The sequence below is a fragment of the Channa argus genome, chromosome 13 (assembly GCF_033026475.1).
Source record: "Channa argus isolate prfri chromosome 13, Channa argus male v1.0, whole genome shotgun sequence".
NCBI lineage: Eukaryota > Metazoa > Chordata > Actinopteri > Anabantiformes > Channidae > Channa > Channa argus.
In genome coordinates, this window is record NC_090209.1 from 8,145,838 (window position 1) to 8,167,311 (window position 21,474).

A 21,474-nucleotide genomic window follows, 5' to 3' on the forward strand; every position below is an offset into this window, starting at 1 on the left:
CATATCTTTATGAAATATGAAGAACAGGATAATAAGATAGGTCTGTATATATTTATGGTTGCAGGAACATAGCAGTAATTGAAGGGCAGCAGTGTAAATGCCCTGCCAGCACATGTAACACTGTGCAAATTAATAATAATTTAGATAATAATCAGATAAGCTGGTTTGGTTATCAGCTCCAAATACATCAACATATAGGGATCAGGCAAAAGCTTAACAGCCATGTTATCAACATGAACAACATTTTGGCAGTATGATGGGTAATACTGTGTAACTGAGGACATAGAAAAGCAAGTAAGTTTGTGGCTGCTGTGCCACCTATCAGTTCATTCTCTCTGTGACCACTTAATTATCATCACTTGTTCCCAGCAAACTCTGTTAACAGTGTGTTAATGTGAATTTGCACAATGATGTGCAAATTCTACTGTGTCATCAGAATGTACATTAAAACACAGTAGAGTGTCACTAAATGCCACTGTACTGCTAATTAGCCAGGAGCTCTCTTGTGATTGGTAGCCCATATGTCTGATTATATGTTTGGTGTTTTCAAAGGAAATAATGCACTGATAGATTACAAGACTTATTTCTAATTGTTTTGGCCAGTAACTCTTATGGCACCTTCAGAGTTGTTCTCATTTCCAACTTACATTCCTCCTTTGATGTCTACAGTAATTTAAATAAAACCATTTCATTTTAGTTAGTTTAGTCAATCAAATTAAAAGCATTCAAATGTTGAAGAATTAAAACAAAAAACTTTGGACAGTTGTGTCGTGATGTGCAGCCAGTTATTGTTTAGAGTCACTCAGGTTTATTTTAAATTCAATTCAGATATTTCCAAGGTTACAATGTCAGACTAAATCATCATCACAAGACTTTTTCATTTCATGTAACAGTGCAGTCATGATAACATGACATACTGCATTTGAGTATTTTTAACTTAGTATGAATGTAATATTGCTTTAATTAAGGGCACTAACAAGCAGAAGCAGAATAAATAAGATATTGTTCAACAGAGTGGAAAAAAAGCAAACAAATACGGACTATGGGGTATATTGGGGATATGGGCAACAGTTTTGTGGTTAAAATAGGTTTTCCAGTCAGATGCACAGAGATGCACAAACACACACACACACACACACAGCAATTCCCACTAATCCTGTATTGTCAGGGAACGTGCACTGTAAACATGGCTGAATGATAGCAGACATGCACTAAACCTGTAAACAATCAAATAATCCTGCCATAGTACAAACAGCACTGCCAGAGACACAAACACAGAGCTGCTGGGTTTTCTCAGCCTGAACTCCATTTTGGAAGAACCTGCTTAAATGTCTTTTTGTTGTGTAAAAGGCACAAAAACTGTGTGCAGACAGACGGTGGTTTGGTGTGCTTCAAGGTCGGAGAAATGGACAGAGGGCAGGACGAGGTGAGAAAAGACAGATGGGAGCAGTTGTAGTGGCAGGTGAGGATGTAGACTGTAGTCGCTGCAGGTGTGAAACAGGCCAGAAAGGAAGTCAGCCTAAACAAGGCAAGGACAAATGCAAGGAAGAAAAGAGAGAGAAGAAAAGAAAATGAGCTGGAGGCATGTTATTTACAGCAAAAATTAAGGGTATAATGAGAAGGTTGAATGGAGGGAAAAAGCAGCAGGAGCTAGGAGCACTGAGGGGACAAGGAAGGTTCTCTCTGCATGTCTGACACGGCTATAATGAGTCATTTATTCTAATATGCAGGAAGCTCCTGCCCACATTTACTTGTGTTAAAGGGTTTGTCTGGGTGGAAAACTATTGGTAAAGTCGGAGATGTTCATTTCTAGCCAGTAAAATCAGACAAGTACAGACACCTACACAGAGATAAAGTGCTGTCGCAGGAGGCAGTGGCATTCACAACAACAACAACAACAACAGCAGCAGCAGCAGCAGCAGCAGCAGCCCCCCTGGGAGAACAGCCGGGAGACTGATTAGTATTTCCTGGATGTGCTTTTGCACTTTTATATCAACCTGAAAGTGGCATTTCCACTGCAATTACTGGGCTAATCGGTTAACCAGCGTTGTCTCCAGCTTGGCCTGCGGCCGGAGTTTAGGAAGCATTTCTTTCTGTAGTTTTTACTTTTAGATGTGTCTGCAGGAAATAACGAAACATCTGCAGAAAAAAGTGGCAGAAGCCACAGTTCACTGGCTGACGTGTGTCCATGTGTGTGTCTGTGTAAGATAGATAGTGATAGAGACAGAGAGAGAGTGTGAAGTATTGGGTTGGATTTGGGTCCTCACGATGCTGCACTTTCTTCAAAGATTATCATTATCACATTTTGTGTTTACCACACAGAATACAATGCAGACTGATGGTACAATTAGGAGATGGATAGTAAGACATTTGCAGACTGACAGAGGGGAGGAAAGGGAAAAGCGAACAAAATTACTAGAGAAACTGTTCAATACCCCCCTAAAAACAACCTGCAGTTCACTTGTTGGCTAATCTCATTCCATTCACGTATGCCACTGAATTTTAGGCCGTTTTTTTGGGGAGGCTTTGTGTACTGTTTTTATTTTACTCATTATCAAACCACAACCGCGAGATTCTTCTACGTTCACTGCTCTGTGACATTCATTAACCCTGTCCAGGTTCATTTTCCTCCCGCTGCGTTTGATCCCCACAGGAGCCGCAGGGGCTCTAGAAGCTCCAGTAAAATTATATTTTTACTTCATTATTCAGCAAATATCAACCAAATATTGTTCAGGTTTTTCTGCTCCACCTAATGTTACATACTTCCAGTTCATAAAATACAGTGTAACAGTGGCAGTGTGCTGATGCTGAGCACTCGTCCGTCTCAAATGATCAAAAAATACCACGTGTACTTTAATGTCACGGATACATGTTTAAACCAGGGGCTTTTGGCTAATGTAACTAAGCTGGCTATCAGAACCCACCAATATGTTTATTAAATCTGACAGATTTTAGGCACTTGGCTGATTGTTTTGCAAAATCAGGATGTAAAAGAAAGAAATGTCAATGATAGTTCTCTTTTCTACCCTGTTCTATTTATCTGGGCCTGTTTATATCATTTGGACGGCATTTATTGCCCTTATGTAATGTTATTATGCAGTCGTCTTGGCTGCGTCTCTGGAAAAAGTAGTTTAATCTCAATGAGACTTTCTTCCTTAAAGCGGCACTAATCAATATTTTATATTAACAATGGATCAAATGTGTGATGCAAAATAAGTCACTTCACCTGAATCACCACCTGACTCTGCAGCCCTCCAAAGCTCTGTGGAACATTTAAGCACATTCTCTTTTTATGGCTCACAACTTTAGTGTTTTGGATCACTCCCAGTCTTTTCCAGGCAAATTTGAACATTTTTATTGTTGAAGAATATTAATTGTAAAAAATGTACATTACATTGTTTTGTTTTTAGCTCAAAAATGTGTATTTTCAACCAAGTGGTCTGTAGGATTTGTTTCAGGCTGCATTTGAACAAGATGGATGGTAAAATTACACAAGGATCATCCTGAAAACGTAAATGTGAGCAGTGTCTTAATATGGTTTTGAGATGCAGAAATTTGTCAGAGCAAACCAGGGCTAATCGAAGAGTAAATAATGCTTAAATAGAAACAAACCCAAATCCAAATGCCTGTATTTATGTTACGGTAAACTGTTAACTCTTAACTAGTTTTGTACTATTAGTTTTCTGATGTGATAACATGTGAGTGTTGTGGTCCTTTTTTGGGGCGTACAAATGTCTGTAAACAACCTAAATAAACACAGAAAGTCACACACAGAAATATCTGTGTGCGTGTGTGTGTGTGACAGGAAGGAGCAGCGTGTTTGAAAAAACTGTGTGTTTCAACATCTTGACATGTAAAACCACAATTCTGTCCACAAGTTGAAGTCCCTCATTGATTTCGTTATCCATAATAAGGATGTCCATTCACTATCGACTGATTTATTTGTTGATGGGCTCAGATATAATTGTTCACTTATATGTTTAAGGTGTGTTACAAACAAACTGAGTGGAGCATAAATGAATTTCTCTCTTCACCTTCCATACATTAACACAATTGTTATGAAATGAAATTAGATCCATCACTCGTGCTGCTATGCATTTACATTAGGCAAAACAGGCATTACAACTTAGTGAGTGATGTTCAGACAACCACCCAGCTTAGGGGACATCAGTCACCGCAGCATGTAACTATGGTTGGGAATGACAGGTATATCTAAAAAAAGGAAATTGGATTTGTGTTTGTTGTTTATCTGTTCATCACAGTTTCTCTGCTGCTCTGATTAGTGTAGCAGAGCTCAAGTTTAAGCCACAGCCGAGTGGGCAGGCGTGCTGTCTGGCCCACCTCTCTCTTTCTCTGTGTCCTCCACTTGACAGGGACACACCTGTTAAAAGAAGCAGCAGCAACTTATTATGCTCCTCCTGTCATCAGTCTCTCTGCCTGCAGATGCTGCTGTCTGCCCCGCAGGACCCGCTGGTCCAGCTACTCTCCCACCTCTCCACCTCAATAACAGTTCAGTGCTCAATTAAGGGAACAGGCAATAGGTTTTCAGTCAGAACAGCAGAAAAACAAGGTTGATGGAGCAGTGTCTCACAGTTCTTAGACACCTTCAGGTTGTGTTCTGGGCTGTAATCCCTCACATAACTCAGAGCTGCTGCATTTAAATATCGAGTGCAGCTATTTACCTCAGAGCCAAGTAAGAGTTTGTCTGCAAAGTGAGAGAAAGTTTACACACTTCCCAAGATGAACAGATTTGAGTAGGTATTATATATTCGTAGATTATAAAGAGTCAAACTCATGCTGTTAGAACCGGACACCACTGTTTGCTTGTTTTTGCAACCCAGTGTACTTTCTCATTCAACATTTCTTTTATCTGTCATCCTGAAAAACATGAGGGATGTCCCTGGAGTTTGCTTTCCATATTTACAAAAAATCAACATTAGCTACAGCATTTGCTGCGAGAAGTTACAAAGTTTGAAAAGTCAGCATGGAAAGATAGAAAGACACAATTTGCATCTCATTCACACACGCATACACACACACAAACAGTGCAAGTTGCCTGTAAGGAAGGAACCTCCATGCTGTTTGTGCATGTAGAGCAGAGCAGCTAGAGATCTGGGAAGGACCTACCATAACCACAAGATTTACAATGATTTCTTGGAAAAAGGAGATAAAGCTACAACTCTACTACAACAAAAACAAATTACTATAACAGGAACAATTACAATTGAAAAGTTTCAATTTTAAATGAGCTAAAATAAAGCATAATGTAAAGTATACTGAGGAGAAATTATGTGCGGTGCAAAAAAAGGTTAATTAAAATAGTAAATAACTAAAGACAATAACCTACTTAAAGAAGGCCACTGAGCAATCAGAGCATTAGTCCTTATACTTGGAAATTAGTTTTGGCATGATGGTCCCTCTCATTATAACTCTATTGTTGCTTGGTAACAAGGGAGTGATTGGGTGCATGCATGTCTATGTGTGCGTCTTTAAAGAGTTATCAGCGCCCTGTGTTATCACCTCTGACACCTTATTAAGGACAGTGTTGTTTTAATTATACACTGATATCAGCCAGTGGAGATAATTTTGAGTGGCATTTGTTATATGTTCTATTAGCATTTGAAGACAGACAAATGAGTTCCACTTTGTGAAATTGGGCTGTGCGGGTTCAGATATGGAAAAGGGAGGAAGGATGCATAATAAACAGCACAGAATGGCTGAGAGAGAGGGACAGGAAAATGGGAGAGACAAGAAAGAGACACGAAAAGAGAAATCAGAGAGGATGCTGTAAAATCCTAGTGAAAGATACTGTCTATACGATTAAAACCCTCACATTTGGGAATTTAAACAAGGACATGAGGGAATGTGAGCTTTCTAAAGCCACAGCAGACATTTTCTTTTGTCAAAATGTCTGCCATGAAACCTGCCAATTATAAAATCATTAATTGTATTATTTGGAAGTGTGAATGAGGTGTACTGTATAGCATTAGTGGGAAATGCCCTAGTGTTACTATGTCAAAATGTCTGCTGTGATAAAATGTCTAAAAGAGCCTGCGCACAACCGAAACTGTTGAAAGATTAAACCTCTTCCCTAAATCTTTTACTTGAATAAAATGTCTTATACCCTCTGTTAAAAACAATCTCCATTAAAAGTCTAGTATAACTGTTACTTAAGTAAATGTATACAATCGAGGAAGCGTTAGTAAAGAAAAAATAAAAGCCTAAAAAGCAAAAAAACTTTGGCCCTGTCACTGTGTTACTTTTAAAAACTGTATAATATTATAAATAATAGATGATTATTGTCCATCCATTAACATCAGTAAAGGCTGCATTTTACTGCCCAATCAGCATCTCACTGTGACATTATAAAAAAAAAAAAGACCAAACAGCAGTTCCTGAATGAGAAATCAGCCCCACCCCATCTCTAATCCTGGCTGAACATTGGGGAGTCCTCTGATTTCTCAAATCAGCACGAAACACAAGAAATGGAGTCAGTTCGCCTAAAATGTAAAGCCGACGCAGGCTGCAGATTTTGAGATAAATTCTCTTTAGGTTTGCAGTCTGGACTGTACACAACATTTTGCTTTTTCTTTTTAATTATGAAGAAAAAGTTTCAATGCAAAAACAAAAAACAAAAAAGTTTACTTTGGTAAATTCCTTAAAAATTGTTTTTATGAAAATTATGCAATACAGATGGTAGATCCCAATTGTTTACAATAATGTATTAAATAATTTTTCTATTAGTTTGGCACAAATTGTTAAACCACAAGCAATTTTAGCTTTTTCCTTGGAGACTGAGCCTTTGGTAAATCTTCCCTTTATATCCAATCATGATATGCTCATCTGTAACCAATTCATCTCTTAATCCAGAACAATCTATTTATATTATATTATAAATGCATACAGTATATTTATAATTTCCATGTATTTTTCGAGGATGTTGTGTTGATCAAACTAAAGGTCAAAACAAATGATCAAATTAAAGATTTAGAAAAAAATCCCAGCTCGTTTGTACACAGAATGAGAGATTTTCAATTGCAGTTGTTGTGATGATTCAGCTTGGAGAGTTAAATACACATCATGCCCGAAATAGCTTCTCCCACTTGGCAACTCCATTAGTACATGAAGTCTGGTGTTCTTATATAATTTTTGACAAGGCTGCACCCATCTTCATCTAGAGCTGAGGTTTAATCAGCCAGAATAAGTGAAAACATCTGTGTGGGCCGTACCCTTAAATACAAATACCTGAAACCAAATTATTCTAATGCAGGGTCACAGAGGGGACAGACCCAGTATATCCCAGCATGCATTACGATATCCTCAGGACATTCCTGTCGAGTATACGCCATGCAGATCATATTATAAAAACTTTACACTAGCTTCAAAGAAACACCTATCAGTAGTAAAAAAAAGAAAAAAGAACGAGAGCTGCATTTATTCTTTTTATAAAGGTTTCTGGTTTCCAAGCAGCCAGACCAGCTACTGACCGTCACGACCACAGGGTTATTCAGTACGGACACGAGGAGGCTGTGCAATGCTGCTTTTGATGCCCTGAGAATTCCAATGTGGTGAAAGTGAACATCAGTTCAGGATGTGTCCGACTCGAGGAGTCCATTACACTGGGAGGAGCAGATCGCAGGCAGCCAAACCTTGAAAATACAAACATTTTTCCAAAATCTCCCTGCTGACTTTCTCCTCTATGTGAAGGAGAGCTCATCCAATCTTGAACAGTTTCCACACTGCTGCCGTTAACAGTTAGAGCCTGCTCTTTTCCCTGAAGGCTAAATTCAGACTTTCCTAATATTTCACCATTTAAATGGAGTCACACTTGCAGTTGGAAAATGTCAAAATGCACGCGCTCCCTCTGGAGAGGGTGCAGTGTGCGTTCTCCTTGATTTGAGCAGCAGCGAGGAGCTCATCAAGTCATCATTTGATTGCATTGTGCATTGCGATAAAAAGACGCCATGGCCTTGAATGATGTATTTCATTAGCTGCTCCTCAGACCTGGGTTGTTCCTCCAAACAAGCACAGTGACTGCAGTATATGTTTTTCTTTTCCTTTGTGCCCTTGTAGGCTACCTTGAAGACAATCTTTTTTTCTGTCAAGTGACCAAAAAAACACATGTGCTCTCACAAGTATGTAAAAGGATTTGTGTTTAGGATTATAGGGAATCTTTGTCTAAACGAGCTGTTGACCTCCCGCTATCCCTTTCTTTAGGTCACCATGGCAACCCCCGCTTGTAAAGAGGTGGTACGGACCTGACCCTCAACTATCACCGACACTACTCACTCGCTGGGTTCTCTAAATTGAACCAGCTCATAGTAAAAAAGAGGAAAAGAAAAGCACCACTGCTGAAAGCGTTTCTTTATCCACCATTTCTAACTGATAAGAAAAGAATTGAAATCCCCTACAGCCATTCAAAAGATCAAACTCTGTAGAAATAATTTATGAGAACCAAATGGTTTACCGATCCAAATCAGTTTCTTATCCGTTTCTCACAAATTGCTGTGTTCATGTTTATAACTTCTCTCCTCCGTAACATACTGCTAGTGTCAACATTTGCTTTTCCCGATTTTCAGAAGCAAGCAATTACTTCTGACAGTCCTGCCATTTTGTTTCGCACCCAGCCTTTCACCCTAGCATCCACATGCTTCAAGAGTATCCAGTCAGTGTGACTTTCACACTGGGGCTGTTTCTAGCTATAAGGCAGCAGCCAATGCAACTGTTTCGACTTTCTTGGTGACTGATTTGACAGTGCAGATGTGATTAGTAGTGCTTCCTACAAATTTAGCTTTTTCTGTCTGCTGCTCCACACATGCTTTAGAATTAAACTCCACAAACCCATATTATTACCTGCTCAAATCTAGTCTCGTTCTTATGTACACTAACTTACAAACATAGACACATCTTTAATTGCACCTCAGTCTGTTGAATGGACGACTAAACAAACACTCTCAGGGGAAATGTGCATTGCTAATGTCATTTTGGAGACTAGACCGTTAATTAGCTGCTCAACTCCAGAACAATAAACAACTTGTAAAGTTACCTGCAAGTGAAGACCCGTTTGACAGAAAAGCTCCAGGGTAGCAGCTGTGTGCTGTGGTTTTTGTTTGTTTGTTTTAAATGAAGATAGGACAGTTAACCAGATGCACGTCTGCAAAACCAACTGGTTAGCACTCTTAGTTGTGTCCCCGATGCTTTCTGTGGGACCTTCTGGGACTGACTCGCATGTAGTGGATGAGACAGTGATAAGACAATCCTGAACAAATCAATATCCTCCTATAATTTGTAAAATAAAGCACAAGTTGTTTTACTCTGTCCCTGGCTCCCCTGCAGTGTCTCAGCTTGCCAGCTGCTGTCAATCAAACACAGCCACAGCCCTCTATCATTTCTGATGTGTCCCCAAAGACCTTTTTCTTCATTTTTTTTGATAGAAAAAATCTATAAATAATACACTTAAAAACGTGTTGACATTACGTTTGACTGCAGTCAGATTTCAGTTGGACTTTTAAAGTGTGTGTATTGTCAGTCGTATGTTTTCTATGGTGCCCGTGTCATATCGCCTGCTGTCCTTTTCTCTCTGACATGACACAGCGGGGTGGTCGACTCCACCACTGAGTGTTTATTTCTCTTGAGTCCTCACAGCAAACACACTTACCCCCCTTGCTCTCCTGACGAGTTCACACACACTCACATCCAACCAACCACAGAAACACACAGCATGAGGGAAATATAAAACAGATTGATTCTTTTAAACAGTCTGCACAACACAAAAAAATAATGGCTAAACAATGGTTCATTCTTCTTGAAATTCCTACAGGGAAACTTATTTTCTTGGAAAGTAGAATTACTAAAAAAATCATTGCTGGCCAGAAAATATGGATGTATAGTCTGCTGATATATCTTTGAAAGAATGTTGCTTCTTCTAAAGACTTTAAAGCGTACGCAGTTTGACTCTGCTTCAGCTCTGTGAAAGCACAAAGATGTCTTTAATTAAACTTGCCATGCCTCTACTATCCAGCTGATGGAGGTCTCAGAGACAGGGCATATCACTTTATGCTGTTTATTATTGCTGCAACTGCAGTAAAGTACGGGTAATAAATTTGCTTTCATTCAATTAAAACCTAGCACTATTGAATTAGTTTACTCAAGCCAACAACAGGGTATTTTTGTTGGACATGTTGACATTTGGGTATGTCCATTATAGTCCGTTATCTCGTCTCCCAGCTTGAATCTTCCCTTGCTGTCACTTTGACATTGAGCAGGTAGTTATGGCGTGAACGCTGCGTGTTTAAGGGGTCAGACTTGCTTACATGCACTATTTGCGAAATGAATTAATCTCTTGGTATTCAGCAACAGCATGTGACAGCCTGGCAAATCTAAAGCCTCAGCGGATTTCTCTCAGCAGAGTGTGAAATTTGTCACATGAAGGAGGTTCACTCCAGGGGAAGAGCTGCAGGGCCTTTTTCTACTCCTGACAGTTTTACCCGCCCTCTAAACTGCACCAAAAAGTGACTGGAGTCCTTGTTATGAATGCATTCATTAACTGAGGTTCGTCCCACCTTCGCCGGGTGGTATTTTGGGAGCAGCAAAATGAAAGACAGTGAAAAAAAGGGGCTTGTTGGCGGCACAGAAGCGGAAAGGTGCTCTTCTCCAGCAGCTCCTGTATCTGTCGCTGATGTTTTCTTATTAATGAGGGTGATGGCTTTCTCCTTCTCCTCTTTCGGGATGCTGTCCCCGGTGATCACATTGGCCAGTAAACAAAAGCTCTGGGTTGGCTGCAATGACTCCTTCTGCTGCCCAACTTCCAGCCTGGGGCAGAGCCACTGTACGAGCTGGTCTAAACTCACCCCTCAGAAGAGCTCAACTGCTTTATTACAGCCACTCAGATGTTGAATCATTGTGCTGTTCCTAAAATAAATCTATGAGTACTCTATTGTGCAACTGGACTGTGTGTGTGTGTGTGTGTGTGTGTTTTACGAGGAGTGCCCAGAGGGAATAGAATTGCCTGTATGTCACACACATCATCTATAAGCAAATCTTGTGAGTATGTTGTTACCCAGTGATATATTACCATATGTACAGAAGCATTTACGGTTTTCATTTCACAATAGAAGATATTGTGTTCGACTTATTTATGTGGCGGTTTTTTTTTTCCTAGGAAGCTGTCTCACTGTTGCACAGCCTCCGCAGCCTTTTTTAATGCAAGGTGTCCATTTTGTCAGGCTTTCACAGCACACATTAAGAGCACGATGGCATGACGGCACCTTAGCAACACCGTGGGAAAAGTGGTTGTGGACTCCGATTAAATCCGATTTGATGTAATTCATTTTGTCTACTTTGGATGACATTGAAAAGTAATTAAAACTAACTTAAGCATGATACACAATTTCATTAAAGGGGCAAAGATGGTATCGATTTAAGTCAGCGTAAATTATGAGAAAGGCCAGGATGGATGTGAAAAGTGAAACATGCAATTTCGAGAAGCTTCTGACGCCATTAGTGAGCTCAAGTCGGGTGTCAAGTGAAATGCTCGGTGACAGCCTTTTGGCTTTCCTAAATGAAATTTCCTCCATCCTGTTGGATGATGATTACAGCTCATTATTATACATAGCATATTATTAGACATGCACCAAAGAGAAAGCCATACAAATTACAACATTGAATAAAACCCACACATACAGACAGTCTGACATATACACATACACTACCTACCAATAAACATCCACCCATTATATGCTATAGAAGTATATCATGACCAACTATTACAGATAATCAAGCTTCATTTGCAGCTTACCTTTTGTCTTGGTCTCTGTAGACAGATGGACACACAATTATCTGACTCCGGAGACTAATTTCAACTCCACTGAAATGACCCATCATTAATGTACAGTTCATACCGAGCCATTATGGGCTGTGGCAGGGAACAGTAAAGTTAGTTTGTTCACACTGCTGCAGTATAGCAACATATACTGCATCATATTATACACTACAGCCACATGTCGAATCATTGAATTGTTGATGATTACTTATATTATAAGTATATTTAGCAGCTTATTATCAAAACCAGAAAAATCATCAGCTTCAATTCACATGTTAGGAAGAAGAAATGTAGGGGTCCTATAATGTGGATATATCCAGTTTTTTTGTTTCTTTAGAATTGAAAAATTCATTTATTATTATTGTGTGAATTTGACAGTGACAGGTCTAATAATTAAAGAATAAATGTATTATACATTTAAATCGTTGCAAAACTTGTCATAGAAACATGAAAATTATTTAATTTCTTTTTTTAACCTACACAATCAGAAACACAACTAAGAAGCTGCTGGTGTGTTTGTTTCCAGTGCAGCTAAGCAATGTCACGCATGAGATAGACACAGTGGAAAAGACGAAAAGCTTTAATTTTGGTTTCTTTCAAACTATTACTTCACAGTAATGGTGCCACAAATGGATTCTTTATTTTGTCAGCAGTAGTTGGTGAAAACTGCAGTGTGTGTTTTGTTATTGTATTCTTACAATTTGGATGCTTAGCAACATCAAGCATAGTAAATTGATGAGGGTAAATCTTTTTTCCTGACAAAGCTTTAGCTTCCTTCCAGCTTTTAGATGGTCTGAAAAGAAGCCTGGTCAATTATAAACACTGGAGCAGACACATAACAGGATGACCCCTGTCGTTTGCTGCAAAAATTGAAAGGTAGTAGGACTAAATGGCCACATTAATGGGAAACACAGCAGATTCAAATCACAAAAATATTATTGAAATATCTGGAGATCATGTTGGACAACACGTGATGTATGGTACACATAGTGAAATTCTGGCTAGGACAGCTCACAGGACCTGTAATTCAGCTGATGCAGTTTATTTCAGGCTATAACAACTCTACCATAGGCTCCGTCAGTTTCTCCTCCACCACATACCCACTGTACATCACATTCCTCTGCTTTTGCACCTTCAGCACCCCCACAGCAGTGAACCACACAGTTCTGTTGTAGCAAACATCTCTGATTTCCTTGTCACGCTGCTTATTTGCTAGCTTTCATTTACATAAATGATTAGTTTTTTTTTTTTTCTTTGCTGTGTGACTGAGAACATTACTTTGGAAACAGCAGCAAGCAGCTCACCAACTTGGCTGCATTACCCAAACTCAAGGACAGCCACTACAAATGCTGCAGGATAAGGCAATGCTCTTCTCTCAGCGGTCGTCTGGAGGCACCACTGCAGCCTCAAGGAAAGCTCAGAGAAGTGAAGAGAAGTTTCTTTCCTCAGGCTGTCAGACGGCATGCACAACCACAGTACCAGCTCTGGTGTGTCAGAATTTCTTTTGAAGCTCCTCAACCAGCAGTAGCTGTTTTGACACTACTGACCTCAGATGCTGTGTAGCCTCCATTTCATGCTCAAATATGTTTATGTTTATGTTCAGACTCAAATGTATGTTGTGTCAAATAAACAAAGGTGGTACTGTAAGGAACTGCAATGTAATTACATCAAGTATTGTAGTTAAGTATAGTTTGTTGGTACTTAACAGAGTATTTACATTTTACAGCACTTTTAGTCCACTAAAATACAGAGGGAAATATTGTAAGTTTCTCCACTACATTACTTGTTGTTGTTAGCAGTTCCTCTAAAATAATTATTTGGGAACCAAAGAGGTTAACTTTATACGTTTATATTTCACAGTAGAGCAGACATTACAGGAAGGTCTTTGGGTGTTTTTTTCTTTCTCCAATTTATTATCTTACAACCAATTTATCTAATGAGCATTTGGAGAGATCCGGCCCCTATGTTAACTATTCAACAGTAAAATGATGGCTGCATGTTGAATTACTCGGCTCTGAATACTTCTTCCACCACTGCACATTTGTACATAAGTCATGTGTATAATTATGTGACAAATATAGGTTGACTATACACTGTAAAACACTGTCACACTTGATGCATAAGGATTTAATCCTAGTTAACCTGCCTGCTATTTAAAATGCCCTGAGCTGTAGTAAGGCCTCTGCCCCTCTGACTGGGCCCGGGGCTGTTTATGCCTCGATGTTTACTCAGCTGTGCGTGACAAGAGGGCAGTGCACACTGGAGTTAGGGCTCGGCCATAGCTGCAGCTGTGACGGCCTCGCTGTCTGCCTGGCATTTTGCTCACAGCAGAGAGCGAGCGTGGGCTCTGCACATGGCTGGCACGAGTGGAGAGCCAGGAGATTTGTAGGCGACGGTGATGATTGAGGCAGGGAAAGGCAGGCAGAGGAGGTTTTAACATCCCATATGGATCTTCAGCATATCAAGGTTAGCATAAAGAGCCAGGGAAGGAAGAAGAGGACAGGGGTGACGTTACAATCAATGTTGCATGTCACAACTTAAAAATGCAAGTGATTTTAAGCTGTTATATACCTATTTCATTGATTAAAACGTCGAGTCAAACTAAATTGTATTACTGCATCTCACAGCTGACTGAGAGTGGATGTCTTAGTCTTTCAACCAGATATTTACCATTTCACTCTCCCTGTTTGCTCAACCTTTGCCTGCTAACTGCAACGGCCTAAATACAAATTTTAAGGACTCTGATTAAATCTGAGCCAGCAACTCCAAGACATTTATGTCCCCTGTCCAAATTCACAAAAATCATTTTTATTATTCAATAAGACATGTCTGCACTGGAGGAATTTGAGAGTATCATTTTGCAGTAGTTTATTTAAAGTAGCCTTTCCAAAAAAGAAATTCCCTCTCTCTTCATTTCTTTGACTAGCAGAAATAGGTTGGAGGAATTACAGGGAACCTTCCCCGAGGGTATTATTTCCTCTCAGTGTGTGGTGCCAATGTGAGCCCATCCGCCATAGTGAGCAGGGACTGCATTGAACAATTAGCTGTCCTCGTACAGTGGCCTGCAGCTCTGCTGCCTCTACTTGATCTGATTTTTATGTTGTTTTGTTGTATATTTCCTCTTCACGAAGGATCTGTCTTTGATTCTCCTCTCATGTACATCCCACTGTCCTACATTTATAAAAGGAGGACAGAGTATAAAGTTATGTATAATTTAGTTTACCTTTCAATGTAAAAAGGTAAACTACTTTATATTATTAGGATATTTTAATTGTCAATCACATATTTTTAATTAATCATTCTGTCTAAAAAATGTCAAGTACAGGGTAAGGCCTTCAGATTTCTTTGTTTTTTGTCCAGTTTAAATATATTCATTTTTATGCCATAGCAGATAGTCATTCATATTTAAAGGGTGAAACTAGACAATTGAACCTAAACCAGTAATCATCAAATTATTTTATTGAGTAATTATCTTAGAATTGATGCATCAGTATTAACAATCTAATAATTTTTTATTAGATATATTTTATATAGATATTAAATCTGTAGTAATAGTATTAATGATGTCTTTACCCTATTCTGATGATAAAATCATAACATAGTATTTCATGTACTTTAAATGCAGATGTCCAACTAGCATTAAAGTATTTTGCACATCAACTGAGAACTTCTTCTACCAAGACAGCATCATAATGCACAATAGTTACAAAGAGCCTCTTTTAACCTGCTGGATGTTGTGGTCTTGTAGCATCTGCCTGGTTTACCTGGGTTTTCCCTCTGTCATGCTGTGATAGTGCAAATGTCAGCACATTACTGCTCTTTAGATAGAGGCAACAACCTGGTGGTTTGCATGTTGAGGCTGATTATTGTGTATTCCCACTTTTCTCCATCTGATATGCTCCCCATTCTCCTCCGGCCTCCTCAAGTGCCCCTTACAATGCTATCATCTCTAAAGGTGATAGGCACCGAGAGCCTGGACAGAGTAGGATGAGAGAAGAGGAGGACGATCTCTACTGGCCTGTAAAATATTCATGAAATGAAGCAGGGATGGGTGGGGATGTGTAGCGGGAGATGGAGAGGAGTCTATGGGGGAAAAACATCACAGCTAAGGAGAGACAAGGGAACAAAGGAAAAGCAATGCAAACCAGGGAGGAATGGAAGGTAGGAGGGACAGAAATGTTTTTAGTGTGTGGGAGCCGGTGGTTAAAATCCCAAAAATGATGGATAAAAATTCCCTTCTCAGCAATGGAGGAGCTTTTATATTTCATCTATAAAACAGCAGGGAAGACAGCAACAAGACTGATGATGGTGTACTGGAAATATCAAATTTAAAATGATGCAGGATAAACACTTTTGTTTGCCTAACATCCCGTCCCCTGTTTTGTCCTCCGTTGTCAATAACGTGAGGAATACTTGTTGTCCAAACCTATTAGGTGATCATTACACAGCCCCGTCCTGCATGGCCCCGAGGTGTCATCCAACAGTCGATGCACTGGACATAATCGTCTTGATTTGCATGATCAATTCTTGCTCTGTATTCTGACTTTGACCCTAGAAAAAATTCAGTGGTTCAGCCTCCTTATAGCTCTGCAGAATTCCGATCAGATACGGCTCATACAGTCCTCATCAAAATTCTTATTTCTCCAGGAAATATCAGGGGATCCTATTGTTTGGGAACAGTGAATGTTTGCATAAAATGTCCTGGCAATCCATGTAATCGTCACTGAGACTTTTAAAGTCTGGATCAAAGTAGCGTTTTGTCAGTGCATGACAGTCTTTGACCTTCACTCTCTAATTAAGAAACAGACTTTCTGTATGAAGCCTTTTTAGTTAGCCATACTCCCTGAGGGGCCCTGCACTTCTCTACCTATTGTTGTTCTCCTCTCATCTTGACTTGTGCCGTTTGGCAATAATGACTCACTCTGATTCAACGTTCTTGGCTTCATTATTACACATTAACACGCACATATACCACTGTGCCTCGTGCTTTCAATCAAAGGGCTATAGTTGATTTTTTTCTATGGAGTACTTCTGTCCCCCCCAACATTACCTGGCGGATGTGCTGATGTTTGGTCATATGCTTTTATCCTTGAATTATTTAAACCTTTGTGCTGCAAATCAGTCAGTCAATCTATGCCGGTATTGTTGGTGCACAGATTTGCAGATTCCCTTTGTTTTAAACACATGGCTATCTAAGTCCCTTTTGCAATCTTTGGTAGTTTTTTAGAACGTGACACTAATGTTGCTCTAGTGGTTCACCACTTTGCTTCAGATTGAGATTTCAAAACAGTATTTGCCTCGAATTATGAGCAAACATTCAAAGGTGAGTATGATTAAACACATGTGTTGTGGTGCACAGCTGTTGATGACACTTCTACTTTAGTTTAGTTTGGTTGACACGGTGAGAGGAAGAGGATTCCATGTCTTATCATGTCATTAATGCAAGAATCCATGTGCCTCAGTGGCCTCGTACTACCATTAAATTTGAAAATACAATATAGATCAGTAGCGATAAAATTAGCAGTACTAATTATACACATAGTGTAAAGTAGAAATTACAAACTTAAAATTTTACAATTTCCATAACCTACATTTTAACTTTTTAAAACTGTGGTGCTTAATCATGTTGATCAGCCACAACAGGGGTCCACATGGGAAACGCTTAATTCTGACCTTGATCCAATGGTGTCAGAACACATAGAGCATCACAGCTTGCTGGGAACCCACAGACCTGCTAACGCCTGCTCACTACAACATTAGAATCATGTATTTACAGTGGTAACCTTTTCCAGTTGTGTGTACCACATAATCCATTTTTGTATTGAAACTTGACAAGCACACATTGGAAACTCAAGAGAATATGAGCTGCTCCAACCCTACAACAGTGGTTATTGTTTATATGAACCACTGAGTTGTAGTTGTTTGGTTCTATCCTACAAAGGTTAACCACCACCCACACTGTTGAAAATGCTGTTTGTGCTCTTGGGTTCAAATGCAACACAATTGTGACTAACTTGTTCTAAAAAATAATCATAATTTTTCCCAGACCTTCACGATGAATAGACTGAGTAATGAAAACAATTCAAAACAAAAGAATTAGCTGCAACTTTAGACATTCTTTGTTAATAAAATGCATTCCCTTGCCAAAAATCATCTTGTTGTGAAATTACGTCAACATTGTTAGATCACAAAAAAGAAGATTAATGTTAAATAACTTTAGGACAAAATCACCAACAAAATTACTGACAAACAAGCTGACAAACAGAAGCATTCTGATATGAGAAATACTCAAATGAAATATTTCATTACATCTTTCGCCTGTAACAGATACATTGAGACTTAAAACAGTATCAATGTCAATATCAGCCACCAATTTGAAATAGTATGTTAAAAGTACAGTAGCCAACTGGAGCAAATGTACTTTCTTAACTTCCACCACTGATCACAAGCCATGACTGCTGACTCTCATTTTCTTATTAATGAAAATTCCCTCTGTTTATTTTCATAAAGTGTATTCATGTATGACGGTGTCCAGCCTTTCAGGTCGGCTGAATCATCGTCGGATTACAGTCCCACATTACACCAGATGCACCATAGGACACAACAAATATGGACATATTTTCATGCTGGTCACAGTGGACTGCTGTCTGCTCGCTGTTGCATTTAATAGCATTTTTCCAGTGATAGCTGTTTAAGCATGCAGCATAACAGCAAAAGTGTTTGCACTTTACCAAGATGGCTTTAAAGACATTTCCATAAAACAACAGAGCACTAATGAATTGAATTTACTCCGCGGAGACATCTTTTAGTGGCTCACAAATTGTGGGAGTTTATTAAGACCTCACAAAGGGAATAGCAAAGCACATAGATTTGTGATTTAGAGAGTCTTTCCAAATCTGATATAGCTCTACAAACAGATATGCATAATTATGTGCATAATCATTTATTATAACGGAGCTCTGTTGAGTGCTTTTCAATACATGGGAAATCGCGCGTGAGTGACAGCTTTATTGATCAGAGAGTTTTGAACAATACTGGGGCAAAGGAGTGTGAAAAGCGACAAGTGTCACAATCACCAACAAAGCTGAACATTCATACATCAGAATTGTATCTTTCCCCGTGTGTAGTATGATACTGCAGAAAACATGTGTGAAATTTTCATAATTACTCACTTTGCTCCTGTGCACTGATGAAGATGCTGGTGAACATCATGTGCATGAATTTAATGTTTATGTAATGACTGACTGATTTATCAAGTACAGTAAGTGAAGCCACCATATGATCTGACACATATGTGCTTTTATTCTTATTTTAGAAAGGGCAGGAGCTTCTTGAGAGCTGGGTTTGCTTTTACAGATGTTCAGAAACCATCTGCGTTCACAGAGCCTGGGAATAATAATAAGCATGAATAAATGTGCAGCATGTTGGTGAAAGTAAAGAGCACGACTTTTGATCTGTAGGACAGATAAAATATCAGCTACCAGGAGCTATCAAATGGATTTTGTGAATCTAACTATGATACCAACATAATGAACTCAACTCAGTGTGGTAAACCCCAGATTTTTTTAAGTAGCACCATTAGGCAGGTGAGAGTTTTTACTTTTTCTGTGAAATACTGGGTAAAATGCCATGCAAGTCAGTATACACAAGTTTAAATTTGCCCAAGAGTTTAGTTTATGATTGCATAACTGCAAACCATATGACACTTAAATCAGCCTCGAAGTCCATGGTTAAGGCAGTTTAATGTTGAAATTACATAGATATATTACTGCATTAAAGAAACACTGTATTAACACGACCATTATGGCAGTAAAACAATAACTCAGGGTTATTACTTTGTTCAGATTACTATCTATTGTAGATATTAGGGTGTTTTCAGACACTTTGTTTGCTTGTTCTTCTGGAGGCAGGGCTCTGTCCTAAAAGGTGTGGCAGGAGGGGGGTTTCTGAAGCTATTTGTCTAACTGACAAGCAGTTCTGATGAAGTTTACTGTCACCTTAGATAGCCTGCAGCATCACAGAGCCACTAGCAGGGCTGTAAACTCTTGTTCCCTCTCAAAGAAGCAGTCCCTTCAAGTCTGTCACTTTGAGTCTAAATGTGTGCACAAATTATTTGTGTCTTGCTGTGCTTTTCATTTCCCTCTCTTGATAGCGCAGAATAATTTTTTCCCACTCAGATTGACGTCTGCTCCTGCGTCCAGCAGCCCCTTGCTGACTTTACGTGATAGATAGCCAGAATGTTTAAACTGCCCTCGGCAGGACCCAAACTCCTTCTCGACAATTACTTGGTTGGTCTGTACTTCTAATGATAGATATGTCATTCTGTGCCATAACACTGAACAATAGCCTGCTCCAAGCATCAGCAGCTAAACTCTCTCTCTCTCTCTCTCTCTCTCTCTCTCTCTCTCTCTCTCTGTCACTGTCTCTTTCACTTTGCGTCCCTGCTCTCTGTTGCTCCCTGCTCTCAGACACTCTCACTCGTTTGTCCTGCGTGGGTTATGCAACTCACACAATAATAACCACTCTAATGCATGATTAACTCTATTGATAACAAATGTGATGACTATTTACCATTATGCACTCATGGCTGTTTAAACATGTCCTGTGGCGCTTTCCTGATGTCCCACAACATCTGTGTCTAGGCTTTCCTCCAAAATTAAAAAGCTACATTCTTCCTGGCTGGGATGCCTGGTCTCCATGGTAACATCAGGTCCATTATAAGTGCCATAAAGAGCTTGCAAGGGAATGGTAAATCACCAGTCTGCCAGTGTTCATCACCTCACTAGGTTGATTGTGTAACCCACAAACCCACGGGAATAAACCTCTTTTCTCTCCTCTCTGTTTCCCACTTCCATCCTTCTTGTCTCTCCTCTTTCTGTCACACATGCTCCTTCTGTCTCATACTCATTCTGATGCACACAAATGCACACCCACGCACACACACACACACACACACACACACACACACACACACACACACACATCAGAAGCTGTAACAAACACTGACCCCCAGTGGAAAAACCTTTGAATTCTAACATGAAGAGAACACTCATAACCTGTCAAATCATCAGAGGTGCAGTAAGTAACTAAATACATTTCCTCAAATACTAGTATTAAGTACAGTTTAAATTTTATATTTACTGCACTTGAGCTTTTATGAGCTAAAATGAATGAATGAATGAAAGCTAATACAACTATTACCATTTTGAACTGTCTTTTAGTTGTTGTCTGTTTGAGAAATCTTCTCAAATCACTTTAAAACCTCTCAAATGGTTTAATTTCAAGTACAGTTTGACACCCAAAGAGGAAGAATTATCAAAAATGTTTAACATTTGTGTATAAGATTTTACTTTTGGTACTTTTGAGCAAAAGGCCTCCCTACATCTTCCACCACTTGGTATGAAAGTAAAACAATTCTCTCTCATGTGTTTCTTAGGTCTTTACTCGCTATGGGAAGTGTTACACCTTTAACGCAGGCGGTGATGGGCGCCCTCCTCTTACCACCTCCAAGGGAGGTATGGGTAATGGACTGGAGCTCATGTTGGATATTCAGCAGGATGAATATCTGCCTGTCTGGGGAGAAACAGGTAAGGGGAACATCATCTTCTCCCCTCAGTGGAGAACTGATCTGTCACACTCTAACAATGTGTGTG

At 39.4% G+C, this 21,474-nt stretch overlaps 1 protein-coding gene across 3 annotated transcripts in view; it reads left to right on the forward strand.

The window, feature by feature from the left end:
- The window catches only part of LOC137139298 (acid-sensing ion channel 1-like), a 43,313-nt gene that overhangs the window by 15,617 nt on the left and 6,222 nt on the right, over positions 1 to 21,474 (forward strand). For all 3 annotated transcript variants that reach the window (XM_067526348.1, XM_067526350.1, XM_067526349.1), the window contains exon 3: positions 21,258 to 21,408. In XM_067526348.1, coding sequence (XP_067382449.1) covers positions 21,258 to 21,408 — 151 coding nt within the window. The remainder of the gene's footprint in view (positions 1 to 21,257; positions 21,409 to 21,474) is intronic.